This window comes from Arvicanthis niloticus, chromosome 6 (genome assembly GCF_011762505.2).
Source record: "Arvicanthis niloticus isolate mArvNil1 chromosome 6, mArvNil1.pat.X, whole genome shotgun sequence".
Classification (NCBI taxonomy): Eukaryota; Metazoa; Chordata; class Mammalia; order Rodentia; family Muridae; genus Arvicanthis; species Arvicanthis niloticus.
Window position 1 is genome coordinate 20,833,903 of NC_047663.1, and position 27,769 is coordinate 20,861,671.

At 43.4% G+C, this 27,769-nt stretch overlaps 1 protein-coding gene across 10 annotated transcripts; it reads right to left on the reverse strand.

Annotated features, from left to right (window-relative positions):
* Positions 1 to 103: 103 nt before the first annotated feature.
* Nbr1 (NBR1 autophagy cargo receptor) lies at positions 104 to 27,680 on the reverse strand. 10 transcript variants are annotated; one of them, XM_076935753.1, is made up of 24 exons: positions 27,480 to 27,680; positions 26,139 to 26,202; positions 24,152 to 24,218; positions 23,772 to 23,888; positions 20,514 to 20,576; positions 19,663 to 19,681; positions 17,983 to 18,005; positions 15,907 to 16,104; positions 14,950 to 15,027; positions 14,330 to 14,544; positions 13,683 to 13,850; positions 12,771 to 12,980; positions 11,995 to 12,154; positions 11,623 to 11,916; positions 10,189 to 10,338; positions 9,642 to 9,717; positions 9,065 to 9,175; positions 8,664 to 8,828; positions 8,459 to 8,533; positions 6,565 to 6,982; positions 5,744 to 5,835; positions 5,031 to 5,088; positions 4,239 to 4,344; positions 104 to 1,489 (listed from the first exon to the last, which is right to left on the reverse strand). In XM_076935753.1, exons 4-24 carry the CDS (start codon positions 23,871 to 23,873, stop codon positions 1,316 to 1,318), a joined length of 2,955 nt encoding a protein of 984 aa, XP_076791868.1. In that variant the 5' UTR covers positions 23,874 to 23,888; positions 24,152 to 24,218; positions 26,139 to 26,202; positions 27,480 to 27,680; the 3' UTR covers positions 104 to 1,315. The 10 variants fall into 10 exon arrangements, with proteins under 10 accessions (XP_076791868.1, XP_034361130.1, XP_076791872.1 ...); XM_034505239.2 differs by having other exon boundaries at positions 27,120 to 27,680; XM_076935757.1 differs by lacking the exon at positions 9,065 to 9,175.
* Positions 27,681 to 27,769: the final 89 nt, after the last annotated feature.

The following is a 27,769-nucleotide window of genomic DNA, read 5'->3' on the forward strand; positions in this document are numbered from 1 at the left end:
GGCCAAAACGGGTCCCTCCAAATACACCCAATTACCCACATGCGGCTCTGCCTCTATCCCAAACCCCTTGAAAACATTTTAAACAATGAACAGCCTGGTTGGCTTGCAGTTTGAATTGTGGTTTATTTAGAAGCATTCAAGAGTTAGACTGTAAATAAACATATTATGAGTAATTAAAATCGCCATTTATTATAAATACCAACTAAGTTAAATAATACTATTTGAACTATCTTTCCCCTTTGAGCTGGAGTCCATATACCTCCTCTCAAACTCTAACCATGAATAAAATATTTAGTGTTGTGTTACTTCTTCTTTCACCATCTGTACCCAAAGCTCCCTTTTATGAACTAAATGAGACCGAGGACTCTGAAAGCAAGCTTCTTCCCATTTATTCTAATGGTAAACTAAGCTTTCTGTGGGTTAGCCCCCAAGCACTACTTCCTGTTCTCGGCTCTCTAGGGCTGGACACCTCAGAAGGGGATTACAGACATTTGAGAAGTCACTCGCATTTGTGCACCCCCCCACCTGAACCTTACTGAGATGAATATTTGCACATACCTGTTCTTACAATCTGCTGTGACAGAAAAAGTTTGACTGTTAACTTTCCCTTTCTGTAACAGGTGGGTTTTCCCCCTTTATAGGATTAGCAAAATATTTCACACTATCCAGGATTTTTCCTTAAATAAAATTTATGCAAAATTACTTTGACAGACATGGCCCAGTAGGTGCTATGGGTTAACCAACATGCCTTCCGTCCATCCTTCCAGGTTCCTGCTAGGTCCTCTGAAAGCAAAGTGTTACTGATTTACTAAGTCTCTCAGGGACATGACTTTCTGGATCTGCTGTCTTTACATAGTAAGGAGCTTGGGATTAGTTATAGAAATTAGGAGAATAATTCTTGAAAACATTCAAGGTTAATCTTTAAAAAACAGAAAAGCCAAACTAACATTTAACAGCCCATTAAAAACATCCACATGAACCAAAGGAAAATACTCAACTTCAATACAAGCAGAAGGAAAAGCAGTCTACAGGAAGTCCAAGTCACAAGCTTCCACGCACTACAGTGGCGAGAGTTCTGTCCAGATCAGTGGAAAACTGTCTTCCTACCACTCATCCCATTTCTAAAATGAAATTTTAAGTTCTGGCCTTTGATTTGCTCCAAAAAATACTGTAACAGGTACTGTTTTGACAATTCAGAGACGCTCAACATAGATTCATCAGATTAAAAAGCAAGCAAGGGCTTCCACCCACACCTCAATGACGGCATGGAGACCACCTCTGAGCGGCAGGCAGTTATTTAATACAAGGTCAGTCCTCAGTAGCGGTGGTTGTACCAGTCATTGTTGTTTACTTGAAGAAGCTCTGTCACAACCTGCAGGATATTGTAATTGTGTTTTCTCAGCAGCCTCAGGTTCAGCTGCCTGTCGCAAAATCCCATTTCAAAGAGATGGGCCATCAGGGCTGCGGTCTGATCTTCAGAAACGATGGGCTGTGCAAAGACAAGGAGACATTTTTCTGTATAATTTGCTTCTTTGCAAATCTGTATTCCACTGTCATCCTAGTCTTTCTCCTTATTCAAAGTGTTAGATAATTAGATGCAAGGGCACAACTTTCCTGTCTCCCTAGCAAGTCAATGGAGTTGAGAGTTCTGACTATATATGTGCGTGACTGAAGGAGAGGGTAACAGAGCAGGACAGTGCTTCAGAGGACTTCCTGAAAGCAGCATGCTCAGGCACAGTGGCTCATACCTGTGATTCCAGCTTGGAGGAAGATCATAGGTTTGGGTAGAGCCTGGGCTACAGAATGAACCCTTGTATCCAAAACCCCAAACAAACAAAATCACCCATTCTTCAGCCAAGTAAAAATTGAAGAGCAAGATGACAAGAAGCCTTGAAGACTTTGTTAACATAAAATTGTGGTAATGGAGCAAATATGAACAAGAGAGACTTCCTGAAGATGTCATGGGACATATAATTTCATCAGATATGTAAGTGAGATGGATAACTCACTATGTAGATTAAGATGTTCTTGAACTCAAGAGATGTGGCCTTAGCCTCACATATGCTAGACATGTGCTTTGCCACTGAGCTATAACCCCTAGTCCTCCTTGCTTATTTTAAAACAGCCTAATACCCATCACCCTTGACAAGTTTAATGTTTGTACTTTGAACTCTCTCCTCTCTCCCTCCCCCCTCCCTCTCTCTTGGGACAGACTTCCTCTGTGTAATAGCTCTGGCTGCCTTGGAACTTGCTTTGTAGACCAGGCTAACCTCAAACTCAAACTCATGGAGGTCCATCTGCTTTTGCCTCCTGAGAGCTGAGATTAAAAACTGGTACCACCATGCCTGGCATTTTTTTCTCTTTACCATTACTACCTCAAAATCTTTCCTCTCATTTGTACTGATAACATGTTCCACTTCAAGGCTTGCCAACCTCAAGTCTCTCTTATAAACACCATCTTCTGCCTTATGTAGACATGTAGCTAGCAAAGCATACTTGAATTGTCAAATTCCTCCCCATTGGGTCACAGCCCTCTGTAGCGTTTAGCACTGTCTACTGACCCTTATAAACCTTCCACATCCCAACAGTGGCTCTGCCCTCTAAGTTCTGTTCTAGTAGAATCCTGTTGCCTGGATCCCTAAAAGGCTGCTTGTACCTCCTCCATTTTTCTTGGATAATCTCATCCAATCACACAGCTCCTTCTAGAACCTGTATGCAAATGACCCTCAAACTTCAACCTCAGGCCAAACCTGTCTCCTCTGTAATGGAGGTGTATACATCCAGCTGGGTAGCTTTACTTTTAACCTGGATAAGTTGTAAACTCAACACTAAGCAAAACTGACAAGATTTGCTCCTATCCAAGTAAACCTTTTTTTTACTTTGGAGTGTATTTATTATGTATTTTATTGTATGCTTGTGTGTGGGGTGCTCATGTGGATGTCCAGGGATCGGAACTCCAGCTGTCAAAAAGCAAGCACCTTTAGTCACTGAGATCTTACTGGTGCTGCTTTCTTCTTGTAAAGCACGATACTATTGAGCACCTAAGCTAAAGCTTGAGACTTATCCTTCAGTTCTTTGTAATCCCTTCATCACTGACAAGTCCCAATACTCCTCTCCGTTTTATGTCAGTGGAGGTGTAGAGCCACATGCCTTTAGTCCCAGCTCTTAGAAGTAGGTGAATTTGTGAGTTCAAGGCTAGCCTAGTCTACAGTGATAGCCAGAGATATGTAGAGACTCTGTTTCAAAAGCAAACAAACCCAAAACAATACAACCACCCCCACTTCCTATGCCTTAAAATAAAACCCCAGTACTTAGAGTTGCCTTTTCTCTTCAGATCAAATTCCTCATTCACTCACTTTCAACTCTTACTAGCTAGCTACTCTATCTTTCACAGAAGACAAGACCCTGCAACTGAACCTAGGGTGCTAAGTAAGAGTTCTACTGTTATTAAACTACATTTGTAGCCCCCCCCCCCTTTTTTTTTCTTTTCTTTCTTTTTTTTTTTTTTTTTTTGGTTTTTCGAGACAGGGTTTCTCTGTGTAGTCCTGGATGTCCTGGAACTCATTCTGTAGACCAGGCTGGCCTCGAACTCAGAAATCCGCCTGTCTCTGCCTCCCAAGTGCTAGGATTAAAGGTGTGTGCCACCACTGCCTGGCTTATTTGTACCCTTTTTATGATTTTATATTTTCAAATTTTATTTTAAGAAAAGGTTTTACTATGTAGCCCAGGCTGGCCTTGAACTTGCAATCTGTGTCCTGAGTAGCTGGGAGTACAGGCAAGAGCTCCCATATCCAGCAATAGAATACTTTCCTGGGGTACATGTGCTTTGTGCTTTAGGTCTCAGTTCAGATACTGACTCCCAGGAAGCCTTGGTCCCAGGAGGTGGCGATGCAATAGCACAGTGTCCTGTCCTATACTGGCAATGTGTATGCTTTGCCCGTTTCCTACAGTTGTTTGACAGGAACGTGTGCCTTATGTATCCTGTACTACCTGCACTACGTTGTTGTGCAACAGCAGCTCCGTACATGTAGTAAGTCGCCAGCAAATCTTAGGTTCTTTTCCTTTTCTCCCCAGAGTAACTTGGTTAAAACGATAGGAAACGGCAGGGCTATGTGTTCATTAAAGAGAATGTCTACACACAGTCTATACCATGTCAGCTGCCAATCCAGACAGAAGACACTGCCATTTGCACTGGTGACTTAGGGGCCAAAGTTAAGGAAAAGAAACCACACACTGACCTGTGCAGTGACTGGTGGCCCAGAAAACAGGGCCTTGTAGGCAGAGGCAGCGACAGACAAAGCCCCCTTCACCAGTCCTCCAGCAATGCTGCTCCCATTGTGGTGCCTACAGAGGAAAACCAAATTATCTCCCCAAATAAAATCATGACCTTACAAGATAATGTGGGTGCTAATCTCGAAAGAAAAAGGAGGTATCCTTAAGAGAAAAAAAAATCAGATGTAAAAAAAAAGAGAATGAACTGTTTTCATAGCTACAGATCTTGGTCTGCTGCAGGGCTCTGGCTCAGCTGGCAGAAGACCTGAGTAGTGCAGGAAATACACGCCCTGGTTACCGCACCAGCTTTCCCTCCCAGCTGAAAATCAATGTGGTCACAGGCACACCTGGATAGCAGCCATTTGTCTGCACATCTCAGAGAAAACCTGGCAAAGAAAATGTGATTTTTCTGGATCCTGATCTGAGATGAAAGAGACCAGAGAGGCAGCTGTATTTAAGAAAAAACGTCTAGATGAACCTGGGGCTTAACCTGCCTGTCTTATTGGGCATTACAGTTGAGGTGAATTTTAAGGTAACCCCTAAAAAGTGAAACACTTAAGCATAAGCTTTTAAAAAGCTCTCTACCCAATGGTGCTTGTAAGCTTTAGAAGTAAGAACCAGGAGGAATGAGGGTGCTCTTTCCTGTGCTTAGAAGGGGCTCATTTAAGGTGCTCAGCACATGCTCTGAGAGGCTCATGTAAGCAGAAGCAATGCTGGGATGCCTTCCTGCTTCTCAAGAGACTTCACAAGGTCGGTACCTTGAGTGGTCACAGCTCCTCTGTCTGCTGTTTGCCGGTCCCGTTGAGCCTCTGGGCTCTAAAAGCAAAAGAGCCGTTGGTTAGCTGCAGCATCCACAAGCTATTATCAAGGCAGGCAGCAGGTTAATGGGGGTGTCTGAGGTCTTTTCCTTCTTTCTTTTCCTCTTTTAAGTTTTAGAAAGTTCTGTGGCTGATTTAAGTCCCTGAGGAAGAGAAATTGTCTAGAAATGCTATACAAGGGAACATCATTGAGTAGAGAAATAATTCTCTAATCCTGTAACCCTGATGTGTTAGTTCTTACAGTTTTAGGTTGGGCATTTTTAGAAGAGGAAGAGTCTGTGAGTGGGGAACCTCCTTCCTCCTTCACAGTGCTACAGTCCTGAGACCTCTAATAAGGGGATAGACGTGCAGGCATCACTAACTAGCTGAGTTGCTGCATTACTCTGCTGAGAAAAAGCAAAACTGGAGCTGGAGCCTAGGCTAGCCTGCCTCCAGAGCTGCGTTCTTTCCAGCACAGTGCAATGCCTACCTCTGTCATGTCTCCAGATATACTTAAGAGCAAAAACCCAGAGCATGAGGGAGGTATACAGAAAGAGGGAAGAGGAAAAGACTCTGAACAAGGCCACGGATCTCAAAACTGGAGAGCCTGTTGATAACTGGTTTCCACTGGAAAGAAGCAAAGGGAGGGAGGTGAAGATCAAGCTTGGCATTACCTCCTCTGATGTGATCAGGGACTAGGGGAACTTCTTGGATTGGAACTGGTGAATCCGCTCCTGGTGACTCATACCGACCACAGGGGGCGCTCCTTTAGAAAGAAAGAATAGTGGAGGTGAGTGGAAAAGCAGCCCCAGTGGCAGAACAGTCAACACCAGGCTCTCTGCAGGCTTCACCCTTCTGATCCTGTCGCATGTCAGAAGGACTGCATTCCACTCTCCCATTTCCTCCTTAGCCACAATCCAGCCAGAGAAACTGGCTTCATTCATATCACCCCTCCCCTTCCTGAGCATTTCATATTATATTTAGTGCCCCCACATTTTCTATACTAGATCCAGTAGACACAGTGGCCTAGATCCAGTAGAGACTTGCACTTTCTCTCTGGGCTTGTGGTATATATCCATTAAGTTATTTAATTTCTTAACTGTTCTCTGCATATGGAAGAGGAGAGCTTTTCTGTTGAACCCAGGCCCTGATGCTTACCAGGCAAATGCTCTACCGAGGAGCTAACTGACAAATCCTCACCTACATTTTTGTTACACTCACTCAACTTAAGAATCAAAACATAAAGGGAAGATCCAGAGATGTTTGTATTTGAATATTTTTCTCTTAGTTATAAAAAAAATCAGTAAACAGACTATGCTCAGGGAAGTCAGGTTAACTAAAACAAACATTTGTTTAAATCTCAAATTTACAAATGCTGAGAAATCTGAATATGATTTTTATTCATCTAAGTTTAGATTATAGAAAAAGAAAGGTCTGGAGATGAAGATGGTCACTGCAGCACTGGAGAACAGGGGGCTGAGGTGCTGAGCGGTACCTGGACAATGCTGCTGGGAGTCCTGCTACCTCAGGGACTAGAGGCACCGAGTCCAGAGGCTGTGAGGTCGTGAGGATGTCACTGATGCTAGGCTCCTGTGGCTGGCTCTCCCTCTCTGGGAGGCTCTCTCTAGCCTCAGTTGGTTCTTGCCCAGACTCGATCCCAGGTTCACCTTCAGCCCCTCGCTCCAGGCCTGGCTGGGAGAGCGCAGAGCTGTACATGGAGTCCCCCAGGGGGCGGCTGGTATCAAAACACTCAGGCAGGATGATGATATAATCTTCAGAGGAAGCAGAAGACTGACTTTGAACTTCTTCATCTTGGACTTCTTCCTCTTCCTCCACGACTTCTTCCTCAGCAATGTGGACAATCTCCTCCCTCTCTTCTCCATGTGGTCCTTCTTCAGGCAAGGCAAATTTCACTAAGGAATAAAAGTAACCACTGTGAGGGAAGAGGCCTGGCGGCAAACCTCAGTGCTGTTCTCACTTGGTAAAGCCTGTGGATCACAAGCTAGCACAAAGAGCACGGTGGAAAGAACCAGAGGAATGGGCTGTTTCCGGAGCCACAACTGTATTCTGTTTCAAGATGATGCCAAAACAAATAGATGGGAAGAGAACAGAAACAAGTGTGTGGGCTGAAACAGCCAGGCTTCCAATGAACACTATGAATCCTAGCATCCTTTTATCTCTTTGTTGTGGAAGTTAAAAGGCTGAGATAAAGCTTCATCAGAACCGGTGAGCTAGCTCTCAGGGACAGAGAAAGGACTCATGTGGTAAGCACTTCATGCTGTCCGCTTGCTTTCCTTTACCTTAGAAAAGTGATGCGGTCAGATGAGAATACTGGTAAATTTCAGGGGCAGAAAGGCCTCAAGATCCTACCAGAGCAGTAACTATGAGCAACTGGTTTATCCTTCCACACCTTTCTGCTATTTGTATGTACAAAAAAAGTATTCCTGTGTGTGTTCACTTTAAGCAAAAACAGGAAAATTATGTTTAAAGGTATATACAGGTTAAATGTTATTTTATTTCGCATAGGAGATATATGCTGACTATACATATATGTGTGCATGCAGGCCAGACAAGGACATCAGGTGTCTTCCTCATGGCTCTCCCTGATCTTAAAGCTAGCCATTTTGGCTAAATTGGCTGACAGTGAGCTCTGGGGATCTGCCTGTCTCAGTTCCCTGATGCTGGGGTTACAGGCAGATAATGCTGTGTTTGGCTTTTAGGTGGGCACTGAGGATTAAAACTCAGGTCTCCTTGTTTACAGAGTAAGGACTCTAAGCCCTCAAATTTGGTAATATTATTATGATGCACCAGAAACTGAATTTTTTGGATAGGTTTTGAGACAAATGGAACTGGCTCTACCAATCTGATACTAGCAGTCTGTTCTGAAGGTCTTGTGCACGCTAATGCACAAGCGTGCAAGTGCATACGTGAGACTGTATGAAGACCAGAGAGGAGGTCAGCACTGGGGGTAGTTGCCTAGGAGCCATTCCCTCATCTGTTTGAAATGGTGTTTCACTACATAGCTGGCCTCAGACTTAAGAGAAATGTGCCTACACCTGTACTCCAAATTCTAGGATTAAAGGCATTTATGAGATGTCTGTCCATCTACCTTATTTTTGAGACACGGTCTGCCACAACCCCTGAGGTTGTACGTGAGTGCTGGAAATGGAGCTGAGCCCTGGAGCTTGTAAGACAAGTTCTCTATCAACAGCCACTCTCAGAACCATGAAGGTGGTTTATGGTAGAACGGCAGGGTTTTTATGGTAGAACTCTGGGAAACAGTTTGGCATTCTTGTGTTGCCTCACACTTTTCAGATTGCTACCCCTGGGAGAAAGGAGACGACTCAGCTGCCAATGGAAGCTTCTGCTGAGGCTCCCTGTCAACTTACAGGAAGAATCCTTTCTGCAGAATCCAGGCAGCACAAGTGGCTGCTGTTCCTCTGTGGAATACAGCTGTAATTCCCCTGGGAGAGTGCAGAAATGAGTTAGGGTGGCTTCTTTGTTCTCAGTGCTCTAGTAAGAATGCCAGCATAGTCAAAAGCCAACCAAGATCAACCTCCCTCCCTCTGAGCAAGGAAATATAGGGACACTCACTCTGTGGGGACCTTTGCCTGCAAGGAGGGTTGTGGTCTGGGGCAGCATCCAAGGTAAGGGATCGGATTACAGTCTCACACACAAATTGGGTCCCACTCAGGTCTTCCTCCGTTTCTTCGACTAAAGCAGGGGTCTCAGCCTTCCTCTTTGCTGATACAGTGGAATCTGAAAGACACACAAAGCTTTCTGTACTTAGTGTCTGAAGAGCCGAGAGCTTCCACCAGTCAGTGCATCCTACGCCTGGGTGAGGGAAGAGCTGCTCCTGGTGTCATGAGACATAGAGAGCAAGGGATGCTACAGGACATCCATTTGCTGAGGTAGAGGTAATGAGGAATGGATGTGTGAGGACAGGTGTGGATGGAGAGGGAAGGCATGTGCTTTACAGATATTTAACCCCTTACCAGGAGGTGCTTTAAATCCCGCCCCTTCACTCTCTTCCTGTATCTGCCCCAAGCCTGGCTTCTCTATTAAAGGACTGTCATGTGGCAGAGGAGACATGCAGGGAGTCATATCTGGAGAATGAAGACAGGAAAACCATCAACCGAGAGAAAGCATGACATCATACACAGTCAAGTGTCCAGAAGCAGCAGTCTGTAGGTTTCTTGCTTCCTACAGGGTTAAAATATACCCAAATATGCTCTACCACCTGTCATGTCATAAAGAACTTCTCTAGATCACCAGGAATGCAACCAGCTCTGGCTGATCAAAGCTGGGTCACAAACAAGTAAATGGCCTAGAAGGTCAAAGCCAAGATACAGAACTATGAGTAAAGGAACAAAGGGAGAGATGAAGAAGGGCTCCCTTACAGTATGGCAGCCCTGCATACACTTGTACTGTGACACTGACAGACAACAGGGAAAGGAGGAGATGGACCATGGGTACAACTTCACTGTCACAGCATGGAAGGAAGCCTCGCCCTCTAGCGCCACAGACGGTAATGCCAACACCTAAACAAGATGTGTGAAGTGTCGGTCTTACCCACAGGGGTGTTGTGTGGCACTCTCTCCAATTCTTGGACAATGTTTATATCCAGCAGCTCAAAGGACAGCAGGTCCTAGAAAAAGAGATGGCCAAATAAAGGTGTCTGGAGCACAAGTAGGGGCCATGTTCTTTCATGACTGGACCTTCAGGTCTACACATTGCCTGGATTCAATTCTGTTCAAATTCATGTCCCTCCTCAACTAAGTGACTAGAAGAGTTAAACGAGAACTTGGTGTTCTCAAACTCTAACTGGCAGGGGAAGAAGGAACAGTGGGCAGGCAAGTGAAGCAGGCTAAGATTACGAGACCACTGGAGGGAAGCTGTGGGGAAGCACAAGCCTGAGCTTCAAACTCAGGAGGAAACAGTTTAGAAACCTGCCCCACACGCCATCTCATCCTCATCAGCTACTGGATCCAGCCTGCCCACCTCTAACTCCCCAGAACCATGAAGGCTTTGCCACTTTCTCAGTAACAAGGCAAAGCGAAAGCTCGTTCCTCAGTACTCACTCTGTCTGCCCTTGTCCCTCAAAGCGCCAACAGTTTACCTGGGCAGTCAGAAGGTCCACGGATGGAATGTAGAGCTCCCTCTCACTGGCAGCACGCTGTGTCTTCTGTGGGGCGCTGGCTCCTGTCCCTTCTGTCTGCTTTGTCACCTCACCCAATGGAATCTCTTCTTCAGCGAGAAGAAAAGCTTCCTATAGGGACAAATAATCGGGATACATTTCAGGACCTCAGCAAAGCTCAAGCACCAGGCTGATAAGGTCACCCCTAAATAAAAACACAGCAGAACCTCTACATTAACATTTTTTATTTTACTTACGACTTCTAGAAAAGCTGCACAAACAGTAAAGAGTTCACATACTGTTCCTTCACTTACTGTCCTCTACAGCTTAATAAAAGTCCAGTTAGCCGGAACCAAGAAATTTACACTGATCAGCTCTGACTTTAAACAGCAGAGTCTGTTCCACTAACAACCAACCAACAACAGACTGCAGCAAGCAACAGGCAGATGAAGATGCCGTTGTAGCTCAAGGATACTCTAGGAGGTGGGTGTTAAGGAGAAAGGCTACCAGTTTACTGGCAGGCCAGGCTGCCCTTCTTTTTCCTGGTGCAGCAAGCACCATCCCAGACAAAAGCCCTCTGGACTGCCTCCACCAGCACCCTAAAGACACAAAACACCCTGAGGACTAGGCCAAATACCAGCATAAAAATGTATTGTAGGGAGGAGAATTCCTAAAATCCCAGGTTAAAAGCCTGACGCCTAGAACCTGTGATGGTGGTACATGCCTTTAATCCCGTACAGGGAGGCAGGGCCAGGTGGATCTCTAAGTTTGAGGCCTGGTCAACAGATTGAGTTCTGGGACAGCCAGAGCTACACAGAGAAACCTTGTCTTGAAAAACCAAGGAAGGAAGGAAGGAAGGGAAGGAGGGAGGAAGAGAAAAGGAAAGGAAAGGGAAAAGGAAGAAAAGGCTTAGCTTCCCTAGAAGCATTACTGGACAATGAATGTTTCCGAGGTGTAGCTTACATGAGATCCTTATGTCTAGTCCTTTCCTCTTTTTCTTGACATCTTGGCCTACGTGGTGTTTTTGGGTTGTTTTTTTGCTATGCTATATGTTCTGTCAGTACAGTCTAATGCCCTAAACTAGTGGCCTGAAAGCACTGGGTCTGCCTAATCACAGACAGGAACCTCTGAAACTTTGACCCTCTCTCTTCATAAGTTAACTATACATTATTCTGCCACAGTGATGGGAATTCAGAAACAGTAAACTGTCAGGAAATCTGCAAGAATAGCAAGCTACCAGTGAGTTCTTTTACATTCAGGTCCCTCTCTCAGTTTCTAGCAAGAGCTAGCCTTGAACCTGCAATATTCTTGCTTCAGCCTCCTAAGTGCATGAACTATAGGCATGTGTCACAAGCTTGTTGTTGCTAATGACTGGAAATAATCTGGTAGACTGGGCTAACAGCTCTAAGTGCTCACCTCTTGCTCACAGGTGAAATCATCAGCTTTGCTTGAGCTAATTCCGTCCCTTTCAACGTTATCAGGGCTCTCAGGGGAAGGAAAAGGATCCACTATGATACTGCACCAGACTCGAGGCCCAAACTGCTGGCCTTTGTGAGAGAGGCGCCAATGCGAAGTGTATGTCCCCTCCAAGGTTGGAGCAATGAACTCCACAGACACGACACCAACATGGCCAGCCTTCAAGCAGGGAACCAAAACATCCTCCTTCTTCTCTGTAGAAGCCAGAGTCAAGTTTCCCCACATGAACTTGAGCTGAAAAGAACAGGACACTTGTCAGCTGTGCCCTCTGCTACTGCACACCCTTTCTTTACACTTGGTGGGGAAGCGCACCTTTGTGTCTGTGTTCCACTTCACATTCCCTGTGTTTTTCATCCTCCAGTGTTTGATAAACTTGGTTCCTGGCTGAAGATGAGTCCCATCAGGCAAATTCTCATCCACAAATGCCGCACTGAGAGTTGGCAGAACTGGGGCACAGGGCTGCAAAGGAAGCCTGCATAGAGATACAGATGCTTAGCCACTTGCTACTGGTGTGGCAGCCTCTGAACACGCCACACTGTGCCTCCAGGGAAGGCTGTGAGAAGGCACAGCTGGGAAAGGTACATGCCATGCAAGCTCAGAGACTTGAGATAATTGCCGAGAATGCATGAAGATCGAAGAAGAGAACTGATTTCACCAGCATGCATGTCAAGGCACACATGCCCACACACCCACACCCACACCCACACCCGATCAAATTCCAGGCCATAAAACAAAGATATGTTGCCTAAAGGGTAATTATAAGTGTTCATAAACTTGGGTTAATTACAAGTGTTCGTAAATACATCTGGAGACTTGCTTCTTGGTTCAAACCCTGCCAGGCTGCCTCCAGAAAAGAGAAGTCTGAATTATCTCTGTTCTAAGCCTTATTAGTTTTTTGCTTTTTGAATGAGGGCTCAAAGCTGAGTGTCAAAAATAACTCATGAACCATCCTGGAAGACAATGGAAAGCTTAAAACAATGGAAAGCTTATGTGCTCAGAGACATAACAGGTAAAACAATGGGTGGCTAAAATTCCTGTTTCAGAGAGCTGGATGGGAAGCCACACCCCTGCCCTGGCCCTGGCCTTACATCAGGGTGTTAGACTGCAGCAAGCTCTCAGGTCGGCCCAAAGGGGACTTGGGGCTCTGAAGTCCATGGATGGAATTCCACAAATGAATCTTCCTGTGGAGTTTAAGCTGCTTTTTAAGCTCCTTGACCTCTGCCTTCCGCTGTTTCTTCTCTGCCCGCAACCGTTGCTTTTCTGCTTTCACAAAGTTCTTATCCACCTGTTTTTGGAGCCTGTGGGGTAATGAATGAATGCCTTGAAACACAGAAAGCCCTCAAGGCTGTCTGGCGTTGCATGCACATCTAGTTTCTTAATTTCTTTCATAGTTATCATTTCCATTTGATGAGTCTCAGACAATGGTTTCATTATTACACATCAATTGAGAAGAAGCAAAAAGAAGGAGATTACTAATAATTTCGTGATATTTTGTGAATGCTGGGATTAAAGACATCTGGCCAGATTTTTTTTTTTTTTTTTTGAGACAGGATTTCTCTGTGTAGCCCTGGCTGTCCTGGAACTCACTCTGTAGACCAGGCTGGCCTCGAACTCAGAAATCTGCCTGCCTCTGCCTCCCAAGTGCTGGGATTAAAGGCGAGCATCACCACTGCCCAGCTCTGGCCAGATTTTTAAAAATGATTTATTTATTTTTAATTCATGTGTATGAGTGTTTGCTTGAATATGTATATGCACCACATGTGTGCCTGATGCCCACAAAGGTCAGAAACATGTGTCAGATCCCCTGGAACTGGAGTTACAGACTGTTGTGAGCTGCCAAAGTGGATGTTGGGAAGTGAACCAAGGTCCTCGGCAAAAGCACCCAGAGCTCTTATCATGAGATATCTCTTCAGCCCACTCAGATATTTTCACCATCAATACTTTGTGTCAGCAGAGTCAAGAAGCCAAATAGATGAACAGCCACAAGTGTATGGCTTTACCTGACTTGTTCCAAAGCAGCAGGCAGACGAGGAGTGGAATACTTTGAGTAGAAAAATGGCTCAGAGGAAATCACAACAGGTCTCCGCAACTTTAGCAAAACGTGGTTAGTGTCATGGGTGTATGGTCCAGCTTCACAACCTTCACAAATGTTGTAGGATGGGCACAGGCTGTGTGAGAAGACCAACATAGTAATAACTTAACAGCAGAAAGTCCTTGAAGCAGAGAGGAACGAGTTAGATTAAGTTTTATATTTGCTCCACTACCAGCTGGATAGTGACTTTCAATTGCCACTTGGCTATGCCAAGGCTTAAGCTCCTCATTAGTAAAATGAGAAAAGTACCTCCCACTCATACCTATTCCATGAAATAGTTTATAGAAAGAAGTAAGATACAAGAACATTTTGAACAAGGAGGGTGGGGGATCTATCCTTAGTGACCTACTTTTGACTGAGGGAACTTTAATTTTGCCTGATTCTTTGTATCTGAAGATTCTTTGTATCTTAGGACCACTAAGTCCACAAAGCATGTAAATGAGTTGCTTGTGCTTCTAAATTAAAGCTATGTTACCTACTGCTGGAGAAAGATGTACAGCTTCCCCTAAACTTTCCAGGTTAGTCAGTCGCTGCCTCTGCTTAGGAACTGCTTACCTACACTGGTAGCGCACACCGACGATCCTCTTTTGGCAGTGGCTACAAGCAATATGCCAGCTGAACTGGTTCTCTGGCAAAAACAGGGTTTCCTCTGAAATAGGCATTGAGACTTCTGAGGGTGAGGAACCCAAGGGTGGCTTCTGGAGGACAAGCTTCTCCTGCAACCTCTGTTCAAGTTTCTCCACCGTTTCCTTAACCACTTGTTCTCTGAACTACAATGCAGAACAGAAGGTAGGGGAACTCAGTTCCAGCACCAGGAAAAGTGAGAAGAAATAGCTTTGGTTCTGTCTCTGGTGTAACTCAAGAACATGGCTAATGGCTACTGGAGGAATGCATAGAAATGTAATAGGTCTCTTCCTCTCATGGAATCGGACTCTTCCTGGGACAATGCTGTTACTGTGTCCTTCTCAAGCACAGACATCTGTCTCCCTCACATACTTAGGACTGGATCATCTCTTTTTATGATGCTGCAGGCAAAGGTTAGAACTTCATTACATCTGCTCTGTGTCAGAAGTCATAGCTGCGGCTCCCCTGCACCAGAGGCTGTAGCCATCTGGGTTCAGCTTTCTACCTGTGCCAGCAGTGCTGCTAACACCCAGGTCAGAGAGGACACTCACCATCTCTAGGTAGCTTGTAAACCAGTCTGGGGGCTTATCTTGAGGCTGGTCTGTGTCACAGGGAGCAGGAGAACATGGCTGGGAGAAAATACAAGAGAAGTTACTTTTTCTAAAATGTATTACTTCTTTAATCAAATGTCAAAATCATGTGACATGCAAGTGGTTTTTTTTTTTTTGTGAAAGAACACAAAAGAAAATCAAAATGTGTATTCTAGTTTCTTCCCTTTCTCTAGAAGTAAATCAAGGTTGCTAGCTCTAAAAATTCAGATCCTGATTGTCACTGTAACATCCAAATCTTTGTGTACACAAATGAGCAGTGTGTGCATGTGGAGACTGGGAGACCTTGGGTGTTATCCCTCAGGCACCTTTTTTTAAAAAAAAAAAAAAAATCTTTTTGAGGCGGACTCACTCACTGGCCTGGAAACAGCCGACTAGGCTAGGCTGGCTGTCCTGTATGTCCCAAGGATCCTCCTGCCTCTGCTTCTTCAGTCCTGAGATTGATTACACATGTATGACACATGGCTTTTATGAGAGTCTGGGCACATATGTGGCACAGAGGACAGTACTGGGTGTTGGTTCTTGCCTTCCACCTTGTAAGCAACAAAGCCTTTTCCTATTGTTCACTACTGCAAATGCCAAGGTAGCTGGTGGGTCAGTTTTCAGAGATCCCCGTCTCTGCTTTCCATCTTGGTTACAACATGCCATTATGCCTGTGAATTAGGGGGATTTGAACTCATGTACTCATGCTTGTACACCACCTCTTTACCCAGTCAGTCATCTCTCCAGCTTTATGTTTTTTTTTTAACATGAGTTCTGGGGATCAAACTCAGGGTCTTGTGCTTTCAAGGCTATTTCCCAAGCTTCTTTGCCCAAATCTTTAATGACTATTCAAATGTTATATAAGAGACAATGAGACGTAAGGTTAGAGTTGCACAGATAGGCCGGTCCTCTTCATACCTCTGCTGTAGGCTCCTCTGTGGTCTTCGTATCTGAGCCCAAGACTCTCACCAGTGAAGAGTAATGTGCAAGTGGTTTCTTCCCTGTCCTGGCAGCCGCTTGTTTTTCTACTACATTTTGAGGGAATGTTTCATCTACAACATGGTACCCTTCATGGACTTGCATCTGTAGTTGATTTCCTTGCTTAATGTTAGCCATCTAAAAGTGTGTTACAAGAGCATGTTACAAAATAAAAATACATTGTGGTTCTCTTTTTCCAAATGAAATATCAAAGCACTGAAATACAGAAGTATAGTAAACTATGCTGTGATTTTTGTTTGCATTTCTAAGTGAACAGGCTGAACACCCTTAATTAAACTTGAACCTTTGAGGTGCTGACATGATGCCACAAGTGGAAAATTAGCACCTGGCATTTTATGATCAGTAGTAATCAAAATACTGTGTACTAAGAATACTATAGAAAATTACCTTTAGGCTATATAAAGTGTATATGAGACAAATAAATTTCAAATTTAGCCTTGGGACCCATTCCTAAGATATCTCATTATGAAGGTACAAATATCCCAAAATCAAATTAAAAAAACTGAAGCGTATCTGGTTCGAAACATTTTAGATAGTCAACCTCTACATTAATATCTACCCCAATGTTTGTCAAGAATATTAACTACAAATGGCTTTATTAAAATTTGAAGAAATTGTTAGGTGAGATTTTGCCATCTACTGGGTTCTTCTTTAATTATCTGTTTGTCTGTTTTGACTTGGGGTCTGCCTGGGTTACCCTGGCTGGCATCCAGCTCAAGATCCTCCTGCTTCACCCTCTGAGGTGTGTATTACCTGTGAACTGCTTGTTCTATAAGGTATTAACTCTAATCTCAACTTTTTGTTTGTTTGTTTTTGTTTTTTGTTTTTTGAGACAGGGTTTCTCTGTATAGCCTTGGCTGTCCTGGAACTCACTCTGTAGACCAGGCTGGCCTCGAACTCAGAAATCCGCCTGCCTCTGCCTCCCAAGTGCTGGGATTAAAGGCGTGCACCACCACTGCCTGGCTAATCTCAACTTTCTAAAAAATAAAATTAATTCCAGATTGATACTAACCATCGATAATTAAAAGCTATTCCCTATGGCTAAGCATTTACTTTTTCCCTAACCTAGTATTTTACAAAGCAAGCTTAAGTAGTTGTATCTTTATGAAGAACATCTTCTTAATAAAGTATTATGGAAACTCCAAGAAGCTATTTGGTTTTCATGAAGGTATTAAGTGTTTAAGAAAAATTAGGGACTATTTGGATAGCTAAGAGTCTACCCCCCCCACCCCCCAAATCCAATAACAGTTTTTCCTTTACCTATACAATAGTCTTAAGATTCCTATTAGGATAGGGATATTGAGCACTTGTCTAGCACACATGAGGGTCTAAGTTAGCGCAGCATTGCAAAAAAGGAAAAAAAAAAATCACCTAAAATTTCCTGTACACAATATATTTTATTTGAAACTGGGTTTTGTTCTGTTGCCGAGGTTATCCCTAAACTAGGCTTAAACAATCCTCCTGCCATCTTTTTTTTTTTTTTTTTTTTTGAGACACAATCTTGCTATATAGCCTAATTTGTCTTCGAACTCAAATGATCCAGACACTATGGCCTCCAGAGTGCTGGAATTACAGAAGTGTACCACCATGCCCAGGACTGCTGCTGCTTCTTTCTTTTTCTTTATTTTATGTATGAGTACACTGTCTGCATGTACACCAGCACACCAGAAGAGGGCATCAGATTCCATTACAGATGGTTATGAGTCATCTTGTCCTTATGTCGTTGCTGGGAGTTGAACTCAGAACCTGGAAGAACAGCTAGTACCTTAACCCCCAAGGACTCTTTTTAAGATGGTGGCACTAAGACCCGCAATGAGATGACACAACATCTTGAACTGTAGTAGGAACTGCCTGCTGCTGAGTCATCTGCCCTACTTACCACAGACTCCCTAACTAATGGGTATCATTCTACTTATTCTTAGTACTTTCCAGAAGAGTTTAGGTTTCAGTAAGTATTTTTCAAATTACTTGAAAATAATATGAAGTAAACATTACCTTAAGTGCTTCTTCATATTCTCCTAAAGACACAAAACAAAACAGTGATTTTTTTTTTTTTTTACCAGTTTTACAAATTACACTGGATATTATCTACCCTACAGTTTTTTTTTGCTTTTTAGGGGGGTGGAAGAATCTATCTATGTAGCTCAGGGTGATGTCAAACTTATAATCCTGTGTGTTGGGATTACAGAATCGTCACACCATACTTGGCTAATCCTAAAGTTCCAGTGTAAAGCATAAAGACTATAATTTTTTTCACTGAAGTAACCTTTTAAAGCCACCTTATATATTTTGTATCAATGCTGTACTCCTTAAAAATATATAATTTATTTTTAAAACCACACTCAAAGTCTTAGACCCTTCATATATGGACTCCCTTCTTGTTATTATACTTCCTTCTGGTCATAACAAGATTTCATTCCTGGCCTTTTCCCCTATGGCTATGACAACCAGAGCACAGCAATACAGTGGGAGCCAGGACTCTGGCAATGGAGCTACTCTGACCCCACAGGTGGCAGGAGACCCTTGCCTGAGATTCCACTCCTCTCCCTAGCTGCAAGAAGTCTTGAGAGATGATAGCCTATTTATACAAATGAAAGATGGCTAAAAGTAGCTCTCCATGATACAGTAAGATTGCAGACCATGATGGGGTGGGACCTTGCAGAGATCTAGGTGTTTGTGTCCTCCCACACTCTTTCTTATATATAACTCTGCTCTGCAAGAAAGCCCAATGAACTCACTGCTTCCACAAAGTTGGACTTTGGTGAGATTATCCTTTGATCTGTTATTGTGCCCACCTGGTATGGCATCTCCTCTGGAAAAGTTATTGCAAAGCGATCCAGTGCCAAGAGAAGCTACAACAAAGCATCTTCCTTTCAAGTCCCCCTGTGCTGCTCTAGCCTTCTAAGTACAAAATATCAACCCAAATCCTCTAACTACACTTTGTGAAGCCTACGATTCAGTGAAGATCCTGGACTGTGTTAAGACTGTCATTTTACCTGGTTCACATACAGTTGTAAGGACTACAACCAATTGTCTGATAAACACGGCACTTGCCTGTGCACTGATATTCACATATATGCCACGTCAAAAACAAACATAATACCAGCAGAATGAGTTGTATGTGACAAACTAGCTGTGTATCGTTTTCAGAAGATAAGCATCTTAAATACCATGTTAGATAAGACCTGTCCTTACGATCCATACAAATGTACTATCTTCTATTAAAAACATTGGTATACAATAAAAGTCCCCTATGAGGGTGGAGGCATAAGCCTACAGTCCAGTACTCAGGAGGTGGAGGCAGAATTGTATGTTGTTCAAGGTCATCCTAGGCTACACATTGAGTTAAAAGTAAGCCAGAGATACCCTGAGACCCTGCCTCAGTAAGAAAAAAGAATCTCCTGCAAAACTAATGCCACAGATGACTGGGTACAACATTTGTTTACAGTATACCAGATTCTCCTCCAAAGTGTATGCTAGAGCAAAGCATCATCTAAATGGAAGCACCTCAATGGGCAGGTTCAGTTGTTTGAAACCGTGTCACTATGTAGTCCAGATTGTCTTTAAACCAAGGATCCTCCTGCTTCAGCCTCCTCAGTACTGGACTTAAAGATAGATACTCCTATGTCAGGCAAATTTTAAGTAAAGCTAACAAGATTTTTCTCAGGAACTTACCTTGACTATTGATGGATATCTATGAAAAGAAAAAAAAGCAACAGTGAATCCTAAGTCTCATCACCTGTGCATTTTGTTAACTAGGACCAGTCTCATAGCAAACTTCCAGGTCAGGTGGTCACCTTTCCCACTACCTATTAACAAATGTGTTCTGTTTTATCTCAGGGGCATTAACATGGAGCAGCCTGCAGGTCCGGGAGCACAGGATCTGGGGACCCCACTTCAGTACTTTTGTGCCTTTGGGCAAGATTCCTAACCTCTCAGAGCTTCTGCCTCCTTATGGCAACGATGATGACGTACCCGATATGCAGCACTGCTAGTCTAGTGCACTGCAGCCACTTCGTAAGGGGTCCCTGCTTAGCCCCCCCACCACCACCATCATAAACTAAGTGACAGCCTTGCCATCCTTCTAGGTTCTTTCTCTGATAGTCTTCATGTTGCTTTACCATTTCTCAACTCCAGCTCAGGTGCCAATAGTTTTTGTTGTTGTTGCTGTTTTAAGACAGGGTTTCTCTGTGTAGCCCTGGCTGTCCTGGAACTCGCTCTAGACCAGGCTGGCGTCAGAGACCCACCTGCCTCTGCCTCCCCGCCCACAGTCTTGATGAAGTATGCAACTATCAAATACATTTAAACTATCAGGCAAATGAGATGAAACTATTATGAACTTTTTTCTTTCGTTCCCCCTACCCCCTATAGCTCTCTGAGACAGTCTTTTGTTCTCAAGTCCAGGCTGGCTTAAATTTCCCAAGTAAGCCATTAAAATGGCTTTATTCTGAACTTTTACGCTCTGAATCACTCTGGAAAAGATTCCTGGTCTAAATATCTAATAATGGAGTTCACAGATACTTTACCTCCTCATTTTCCTCATCCAGGTATTTTATTTGGATAGTATTCAGATCAAATGAAACTTTTACCTGCAAATAAAACAATTCAGTGTATTTCACTATATAAGATTAAACATTTTAACTTTCTTTTATTGACTATGGACTTCCCCAACATTACATGCATTAGCAGTAATGGTGGAGCTGGAGAGCATTCTGCCTAAGCCACCAGTCGTGTGGTGGAACTTGTAGACTTTCCTGAGACCACAGCTCTTGCAGCCTGAGATAGCAGCCAATGAATCTCCAACTTACATATTGAGACAAAAACCTCTTGAACCCAGCGCTCACCAATTTGGCTACTCAGCCAATTTGCTTCCAGGATGCCCTAGATGGGCTTCCTAAGCAATTGACTACAGACAGGCCATAACACACACATTATATTTGTATGGGTGCTGGGAATCCAAACGTGGGTGCTCACACCTGTATGGCAAGAGCTTAACCCAAGGAGCCCTCTCCCTGGCCCCTTATGTTCATCCTTTTTGTGATGCTGGGGATTCAATGCAGAGCTCTGGAAATGCTAACTGAGGTCTTCACCAAGGTACATAACATCTTAATATAGTTTTAAGAAACAACTACAAACAGACTAAGAGAAAACATCTGCAAGTGGTAATAGATAAAGGGGCAATACTTGCAACACACACAAAATCATGAAAACTGACAGTAGGAGGAATACTCCAGTGGCCCAGTGCAGTTGGGCATATCCTCAGTCTTTTACTCCCAGCATGCAGAAGGCAGAGGCAGGTGGATGTCTATGTGTTTGAGGCCAGCCAGAGAGACTTATAAAACAACAAAAATTTAACAGAGTAATACCAGTAAAAATGTGCACAAAATTTGCAGAAGAGGAAATAGGAATACCTAATAAATATATAAAAACATATTCAACTTTACCCCAGCCAAGCAGTGTGAATAAAGACACAAGTGACACATTATTAAGATGGTAAACATTTTTTTTTCTTTTTTTGGAGACATGGTTGTTTCTCTGTAGCCCTGGCTGTCCTGGAATTCACTTTGTAGATCAGACTGCCTTGGACTCACAGAGACCTACCTGCCTCTGCCTCCCAAATACTGGGCCTAGAGGTGTGCACCACCACGGCTGATGCTGAACGTTTTTTTGAAGTTGTAATATTCAGTGTTGTTAAAGAGTCAGGGCAGGGACAAAGCTCAGTGGCAGAATGTTTGTTTAGCATGGAGAAGGCCCAGCATTTGACCTCCAGCACCACAAAATAAAAAACAAAAAACCCTTCAAGGCATTAAGTCATTTTTCTGCGCACTGTTATAATTATTCTGTGGAACACTTGGCAGCTATCTATTAAAATGTTTTTGATTGTATGCATTTAAGTACTTTGCCTTCACATATGCCTGTGCATTGCGTGAATGCCTGCTGCCGGCAAAGGACAGAAGAGGGTGGCTGATGGTCTGGAACTGCAGTTACAGACAACTGTGAGCTCCCATCTGGGTCCTCTGGAAGAGCTGCCAGTGGTTTTAACCACTGAGCCGTCTCTCCAGCCCCCATCTATCAAGCTAATGAAATGGCTTACATAGTAAAGTGCTTGCTGTACTCAAGCCTACTAACCTGAGTTGAATCCTCAGAACTCACCTAAATAAAGGTTGAAGGAACCATCACAGATACAGACACAGACAGATACAGACAGACACAGACACACACACACACTCTCACTCACACACTCACACACTCACACACACACACCATAACAATTTTTTAAAGTTCAAAACCCACATCACCTTTGGATAGAATCTATTCTATAGAACTACATATAAGTTACTCATACAGAGATGTAGGTCCTGTCTCTTTTATAATGGGAAAAGAAAGAAAATCTTGGTGGGGAAATCAGTGAATAATGGTTGCATCCACAGTGTCCAGCAATACTACAGACACTGTGGACTCACAGATTTAAAAGACTGGGCTTTGCTGTGTCTACTGATGAGGAACTCCAGCCATAATATACTGTTGAGCAAGAAAGCAAGATGAGAACACTGTTAGGTATGACCCTACCCTAACTGCACAGACATGGAAATGTGGGTCCATTCCTCGGCTGTTTTCTCTGGTTAAACAAGATGTGAACAGCACATGTAGGATAGGAGGTTCTAGACACTATCTCCTTACATGTTAAGACTATTTTCTGTCTTATAATAGGCATGCAATACACTTTCGTAATTTAAAAATTTCCAATAAAAGAAAAGGGCAAGCTGCCAACTCACCCAACTGCTAGAGAAAGATAGATACCTGGTGCTCAGATCATTTAAGGAAACTCCACTGCCTAAGGCAGTGTGGGGAGAGATCCCTGGAAGGCAGGGAACTAGATTGGAATACACTGAAAGACCCCTCTCTAAAGTTTCCTTCCTTTTGAAGCTACCCACACAGATAACCAGGTAAAGACATATTTGCAACCAAAAATGGTTACATTAAACACAGATGCCCAAGTAGTAAAACATTGACCATAGCAAACTCAAGAAACCGGAAGAGTACAAAGGGCAAACCAAGATGAAAGAAACTATTACCAAAGCAAGGAACCAACGCGCTGTCGCATGAGCACCCATGGGAGCTTTGGCTTTGCTTTTTGCCAGCTCTGAGATAGCCAACCTTTGACCCAGCAATAAAGCAACTGACAGGTCTTGCAAAACACAAATCACATCCTCTTCAGGTAACAAACAGTGGTAGTGTGTCTGCTCTCCAGCCAGACAACAACCCTACAGCCTGGCTGCAGGGCAGGACTGCCTAATTTATCACTCACAATGTTTCTAAACCCTAATCCACTGGAAATATAATTTTACCTCATATAATAGAGAGAACTAACTCCCAAAATTGTCCCAGACTTTTGCTCTCTCTTTTATTTTTTTTTATTTTTTTTTATTTTTTTGGTTTTTTCGAGACAGGGTTTCTCTATATAGCCTTGGCTGTCCTGGAACTCACTTGGTAGACCAGGCTGGCCTCAAACTGAGAAATCCGCCTGTCTCTGCCTCCCAAGTGCTGGGATTAAAGGACTTTTGCTCTCTCAAAAAAATTAATATATGTAATTTTAAAGATGTTTAAAAGAACATTAGTTGTTCCTTCCCTTTACCCTGGTACATATCCTCCACAAATACCAAATCCCCGTGAAAGCAATTTTCCAAAAGGTCCAGAAATGGATGAAATAAACTGCTCAAAACAGCTACATTTTGAAAAATCTGTGTTTAAACCACTAAGAAACAGAACAAAGTGGTACTTACCATAGCTTCAACATCAGCCCAGGTTGTATTTTCTGGATCCGAAACCAGAAAGCTTTGAGTTTCATTTTTAAAAGTCACATTTAGAGTAACCTGTGGTTCCATGCTGTCGGGCTGGAGCTGAGAGAATGGGTAGATGAAAGGAAGAGGAAGGGATTAAAAACCCACACGGAGACATCAGCTCTAATATATGTTAGACTCTGGAGATCATAGTGAAGAAAAGAAACAGTGTCCCCATGATAACATTACTACCTAGTAGTGTGTTTTCTACCTAATCTCACTGTTACACAGAATTTTCTTTCTCAGAAATAAAGACACTAATGCTCAAATTATTGTCATAAAGATTTGCACTTATGTTACAATTACACTGGTTGGGCACACACCTGTAGTCTCAGTTACTCAGGAAGTTGAAGCAGGATGGTAATGGGAGTCCAAGAGTACTAGGTCAGCCTAGAAAACAATGAGATCCTGTCTTTAGGATTAAAGAGGCGGGGTGTGGGGAGGGGAGATAAATGTGTGTTGTAAGAGTTTAAATTTTGGCCATATCTACAAAAACTCCCTTAACATGTTTTAGGTCTCTAAGATTGTCACGGCCCATTTCACTGCTTGGATAGTTGAGCATCTGTAGCATGAGCCAGCAAGGTGGATTAACACAGACAAGGCCTCTGCCTTGGGGAGCCCAAGTAGAAGGAATTTCCGATTTTAGTCAAAGAGTTCAAGCACAGCCTGGGCTACAGAATGAACACTTGTCTCCAGAAAATAAGCAAGCAAACAAACCAACACCAAAATAACAACAACAACAGCAAAATCTACCAAAACCTCTCACAATTACTTATGGGAAAATTTAAAGGTATATAAAAGTAAAGAAAGTCACATAATGAGTCCTTCTAGACCAATCCCCTAGCTTCCACAATATCCAACTGGGAGCTAATTTTGTTATCCAGTATTCCTTTCCGGGGTGTGTGTGTGCGCGCGTGCACGAGACTGCAAATGGAATACAGATGTCTAGATGCTAGGGAGTCACTCTACCACCCAGCTACAACATTGCCCCATGACAATGTCTCTCTTGACAAAATATTCATCATTTCATTTGTAAATATTTATGAGAAAGAAATGTAAAACCCACCATGATCATGCCTAAGAAGCTGGCAATTCCTTAATCAACTACCTACTATTAAAGTCTGTTTGATTTTAATGAAGGACTTTGCTTACTGACGAGCTGTGACTTCAGGGGGAAGACAGTTTAAGTGGTTTAAAGCTACAAGTCAACCCCCTCCCACCCGTCACCTCTTAAAATATTTAGCACATTTTTCAATCTGCATCTAGAAAGGGCCAGGTTCTGCTCCACACACAAGAGGCAAACAAGATTTTAAGTCCTAGACTTTTCCAGTGTCACAGAAAAGAAGGCCATGGGATGGAAGACTTGAGTTCCAGATGCAGTTCCCCACAAGACTAGTTGTAGTTGTAGAGCTGTGAGCAAGACTCTTTATCTCTCTGTTTATCACTGCGCTTCAACTGTTTAATCTGTAAAAACAATACGATTGTGCTGATCTTAACAGTGTTATCAAAGGAATCTAATATGATTATGGCCTAGGAGACTGGGGGTAAGGTGGAACCAGTCAGTCCAAGTCTGTGCAAAACTGTAGGGTCAATTCTAACACCACAAAGAGTGTAAATTCTTTGAACTAGTGTCCAAAGATGAAAACTATTATTAACAGAAACAATTCTTTAATTCCTTAAGATAGCTTCTAGTTTATTATTTACTAATTTTTGAAGGAGACATAGTCTCACTCTGCAGCCCATGCTGGCCTGGAAGCTGCCACAGATTTGCCTGCTTTTGCCTTCAGAGTGCTGTACTATGGATACAACTGTCATTTTAAGAACCTGTAGGGCTGGAGAGATGGCTCAGCATTTAAGGGCACTGCCTCCTCCCCCAGAGGATCCAGTTCAATTCCCAGCACCCATGTAGCGGCTTACAACTGTCTGTAATTCCAATTCCAGGAGAATCTAACACCCCCCTATAGACATACTAACAGGCAAAACCAATGCTCTAAAAATAAATAATGAAAACAAAAGAACCTTGTATTCTTAATCCAATTTTATATATTCACTTATTTATTTTTTTTTCCATTACTTGTCTTTATCTAGAGTTAACTTCGATGCCAAACTAATGCCAATCTCTAGCACCAACCCTGTTGACATCCAGCATTCATTTACCTTAAATGCAATTCTTCCTTAGGAGCTTTAAATTTAAGGCAGAAGCTCATCAACTCCCCAGCACGTTGGAATTTATTTATTTATTTATTTATTTAAATTAGGAAAACAAAGTGACCCAGCTTGCCAAATGTAAGAGTTCTGAAACACACTCACACTTTCCAACTTCAAGAAATATTCGTCCACTCTTCTGTCTGGAAGGAAACTAATCTTTCCCGTTCTGAAATTAGACAAGTGGGAATTAGTTTCCATACTTTGGAGTTCAACCAGCTGCTCTGCCAATGGGAAAAAACAGGAAGTAGGAAGATCTAGTTTAGTTGCCCAGTATACAGGTTTTCATAAAGGGCTTACAAGTTAAAATTCTTTCACCCAGATCATTAATCTTGAACTTGTGAAAATATCGAAAGTCCAGTTAACCACATCTATACCTGAAGATTTATCTCCAGCAGTCAGGTAGCTGGGCCTAAGCCCGCACATTCCTAAGTGGCATTGTAAACTCATGCCTTGTTGACTCACGTTCAAGTGGCCAAAGTCAGCTTTTCCTCATGTGATTTTTTTCAACCCCGACAAATAATTTTAACAAAGCCAACCTGAGAATCTTTCTACATTTTCTCTACCAGAAGCCGGCACAAGCAACCTAAGCTTTAAATTGCGTGATCTGAAAGGTGGGTGTTTGACATAACGGAAAAACGATGCCTTTCTAACTGGGAAGGTCCTAGGTCAAGATATCTTCCTTCAATAGAGCCTCAAAAATAGGAGAGGGTTAGAATGAGAAAGATGAGTGTCCTTTCTTTTCACAGACTTAATCCTAGTCTTCCAGGAATCGTTTCCCGGAACTCCATGTCCCTAGGTCAGTGCGTGTCACCACCATCGAAGCCCTTATTGTTCTGCGGGAATCTAGACCTTCTCTTAGCAGACACTGGCCTTTCTAAGCCATGAACTCGCTCCCTCAGGCAGTATCCATCCCCCACTATCGATGACAACCCAAGCGACTCCCTTATCTGGTCACTGAAAAGACTGGCTGCCCCTGAACAAGGAAAGAGTGACTCCTCTCTGCAAGATTTTTCCCTTGAACTTCCCCTAGCACTCTAAGATCGGCGTGTCCCTACTTCTAGGTAACAGTAGTGGCTTCCTTACCAGCTTTCCGCCCACGGGGGGCGCTTGCCAGTGGCCAGTGCAAGGACCGTTCGCGGCCAGCTCAGCTGCTATCCCTGCGGGGTGAATCTAACATGGCGGACAGAGACCGAGCCTAGTCCCATGTTTCCCGGAGTTTTCCAACAGATGATTGGCTCTTTCTATTTGCCCCTCAAAATCACCACTCTACCGATTGGTCAGTGCTGCGTTGGCAAGGGCGGGACAGAAGCTCTCTGAACCGCACAACAATAACAAACACCCAGGCCGAGAGGCGGAACTAGTCAGCTGGTTGGATTTCCCTTTCCCAAGCCGATTGGCTACCCTCTGCTTTTCCCAAGTCACCGACATTGGAGGACTAGTTACCCGAGAATCGCGGGGCTGGACGGGAATTGTAGTCTTCCTGGAACTTACAGCTCCTTTTAGTCTATTTTCGGTGCACAAGACACGAACACAGAACGCTGCGATGCATAGCAGCTAATTGCATAACCGCGAGAAGGTCTCCGCTGTATTGACTGGGTTACTGTGGTAATCGTGCCTGCTTCCGGTGTGGGAAGCCCCTTTTCCGTAAGACTACAATTTCCAAGGGATGCTGTGGAGAAGGCCTTTCGTTCCGCAATGCATGCTGGAATTGGTAGTTCTTTTTACACAATCCT

Bases quoted from the DNA above. Each gene is read 5' to 3' on its own strand.
- Nbr1 (XM_076935753.1), bottom strand. From the start codon at position 23,873: ATGGAACCACAGGTTACTCTAAATGTGACTTTTAAAAATGAAACTCAA. The intron at 15,028-15,906 runs GTATGAAGAGGA...ATTTTCTCCCAG, and splicing joins CAGAGGAGCCTACAGCAGAG to CCATGTTCTCCTGCTCCCTG. The intron at 6,983-8,458 runs GTAAGTTGACAG...TTTATTCCTTAG, and splicing joins CTGCAGAAAGGATTCTTCCT to TGAAATTTGCCTTGCCTGAA.